This window comes from Orycteropus afer, unplaced genomic scaffold (genome assembly GCF_000298275.1).
Source record: "Orycteropus afer afer isolate SDZICR_OR568_19922 unplaced genomic scaffold, OryAfe1.0 scaffold00059, whole genome shotgun sequence".
NCBI lineage: Eukaryota > Metazoa > Chordata > Mammalia > Tubulidentata > Orycteropodidae > Orycteropus > Orycteropus afer.
The window spans coordinates 8817258-8819405 of record NW_006921646.1 but is presented as its reverse complement, the minus strand read 5'-3'; the positions used below and the strand labels follow the sequence as shown (position 1 = coordinate 8819405).

At 47.3% G+C, this 2148-nt stretch overlaps 1 protein-coding gene across 1 annotated transcript in view; it reads left to right on the top strand.

Annotated features, from left to right (window-relative positions):
• The first annotated feature begins 711 nt into the window (after nucleotides 1-711).
• Nucleotides 712-2148, top strand: part of SAYSD1 (SAYSVFN motif domain containing 1) — a 10078-nt gene continuing 8641 nt past the window's right edge. The window contains exon 1 of the mRNA XM_007939422.1: nucleotides 712-900. Coding sequence (XP_007937613.1) covers nucleotides 712-900 — 189 coding nt within the window. The remainder of the gene's footprint in view (nucleotides 901-2148) is intronic.

Sequence of the window (2148 nt, the reverse complement as noted above, 5' to 3'; positions counted from 1 at the left end):
GGTGTACATATATGTACAATTCTATTGAGCCATACACTTAAGATTTGTGCATTTTATTGTTAAGTTGCACCGATTTTTTTTTTTTTAAGTGTTTAAAACGTTTCTGACCTATATAAACACATTAACAGGTAATTTCCAGTATGGTAAGACCAGTGATAGAGGTCTGAAGAGCCTGATACGTAAGCAGTGGGAGAGCCACCCTCCAAGTACCTATAGTTGGCATGCCTTGACAAGAGGAAAATCGGACGTCTTCCTTCTATCACCAGAACGTCTCAGAGATCATGGGCCTTCTTCCATACCCTACGATCACGTTCCCAATTTGATACTCAGCTTTAGTGCCCTATGTAAGTTCAATAGCCAAGGAAGCTCTTAACTGTTGGTGACCAGAGCCCTTAGAACGAGATTCCCTCCAAACGCCAGAGAAACAATGGAACACTTTATGCTTTAGATATTTAACTACACCATGAAGATGTGGATGCGTGTCCATGTGCGACTGAGGAGATTATTACTAGTACTGATTTGCCCGGCTGGACGTCACAACCACAGAACACAAAACACTGAAAGACGCTGGACGCGGGCCACAGCAGTGCGCACGCGCAGCCAAAAGTTGCCGCCGCGCAGGCGTACGCCCGTCCGGCTCTGGGCAAAGTGGAAGGAAGGTGTCCCGCGAGCACGCGCGCCCCCGGGTGTGCGAGGAGAGGGGCGCGCCCCATGGAACAGCGATTAGCAGAATTCCGGGCCGCCAGAAAACGGGCCGGGCTGGCAGCCGGACCCAACACCTCAGAGCAGAGCCCGCAAACCTCGGAAGAGAAAACGGAAGCAGCCCCGGGCTGGCTAAAACGGTTCCTGTTGTGGAAAACGAGGCCCACGAGCCCCGGGCCCCAGTCCAGCCACCCTCAGGTGAGATACAGGGGGCCGCACCCCCAGGACTTTAGTTCTCTCCCACCACCTTGGCCTCTCTGAAGCAACGGCAGAGGCCCCGCCCCCACGCAAGGAGAGGCCCCTGCTCCACCACGTGACTGCACACAGACCAACCCCCCCCCCCCCCAACCTCGGACGCAGGCGCCCGGAGTAGACGCCTACCTTTTCGCGGGCTGGACCTAGCGTGTTGTGCCGTAGGTGTCAGCACTAATGCGTGGCTTTGACATTTTCTTTCCAGCCGGCGTCCAATTCAGCCCCTGATTCCAAGCAGGAAGCTAGGGTCTAGCATCCTGGAAGCAATCATCTCTGCCGTTTAGTTATCTATAGCGAATTGAGTTATAGTTGTGATGCCCTGTGACTTTAGGAAACCTCCTCAGGTAACCATGCTGAGCCCACAGCCCTCTGCTAATAGGGTCAGAGGGCTAGTTGGAGGCTGATAACAAGTGGCAGTAAGTAAGGTTTCATTTGATTTACACCTGGTACATATGCAGCCAGTAGTCCAAATAGCCTGTGCTTTCGGAACGAGTTTAAATACAAAACTTCCAAAAGTTTAGGTGTAACTGCCAGTGGTGACATGTGTTTGTTCACTGCTGACTGGAGAAACTTGTTTAGATTCAATAATGAATGTACAAGTAGAAAACAGTCTGGCTTAGTATGATAGCCTTTTAACCATTAGTTTAATTTTGTGGTTTCCCTTGTATTTTGCAAACGAATATAATTCACAGCTCTGCGTGTCTTCATTTACTTTTCATTCATGAGTAAAATGGCAAAATGATTTCTATGCCAGATTGGAATATCATTATGGGAGTACAACACAAAACATATCAAGGAAAAATCGACAACAAAGTGAAGCCTTTGTTCCTTGTAAGTGTATTAAGAGCTAAAAAAATTCCCTTTCAAAATAAAAATGTGTTGGAACAAAAGTGCATTGCTCGATTAATTTCATCGATTATTGAACAATGTGATTTTAGGATTTTTTTTTTTTTTTTTTTTTGAGAAGAACTTACTGTTCAATTTTGATTCATTGTTATTCTCCATAATACCCAGGGTTCCAATGGACTCAAAGAAAAGGTAAAAAGAGTGCAACAGCGTTCAAACAATCCATCTCCTTGCATGCAGTCTGTCTCATTTGGCTAGCATAGTGCCTAAGGCACTTGACTGCTAACCAGAAGGCTGGCGGTTCAAACCCACCAGCCACTCCTCGGAAGGAAGATGGGGCAATCTACT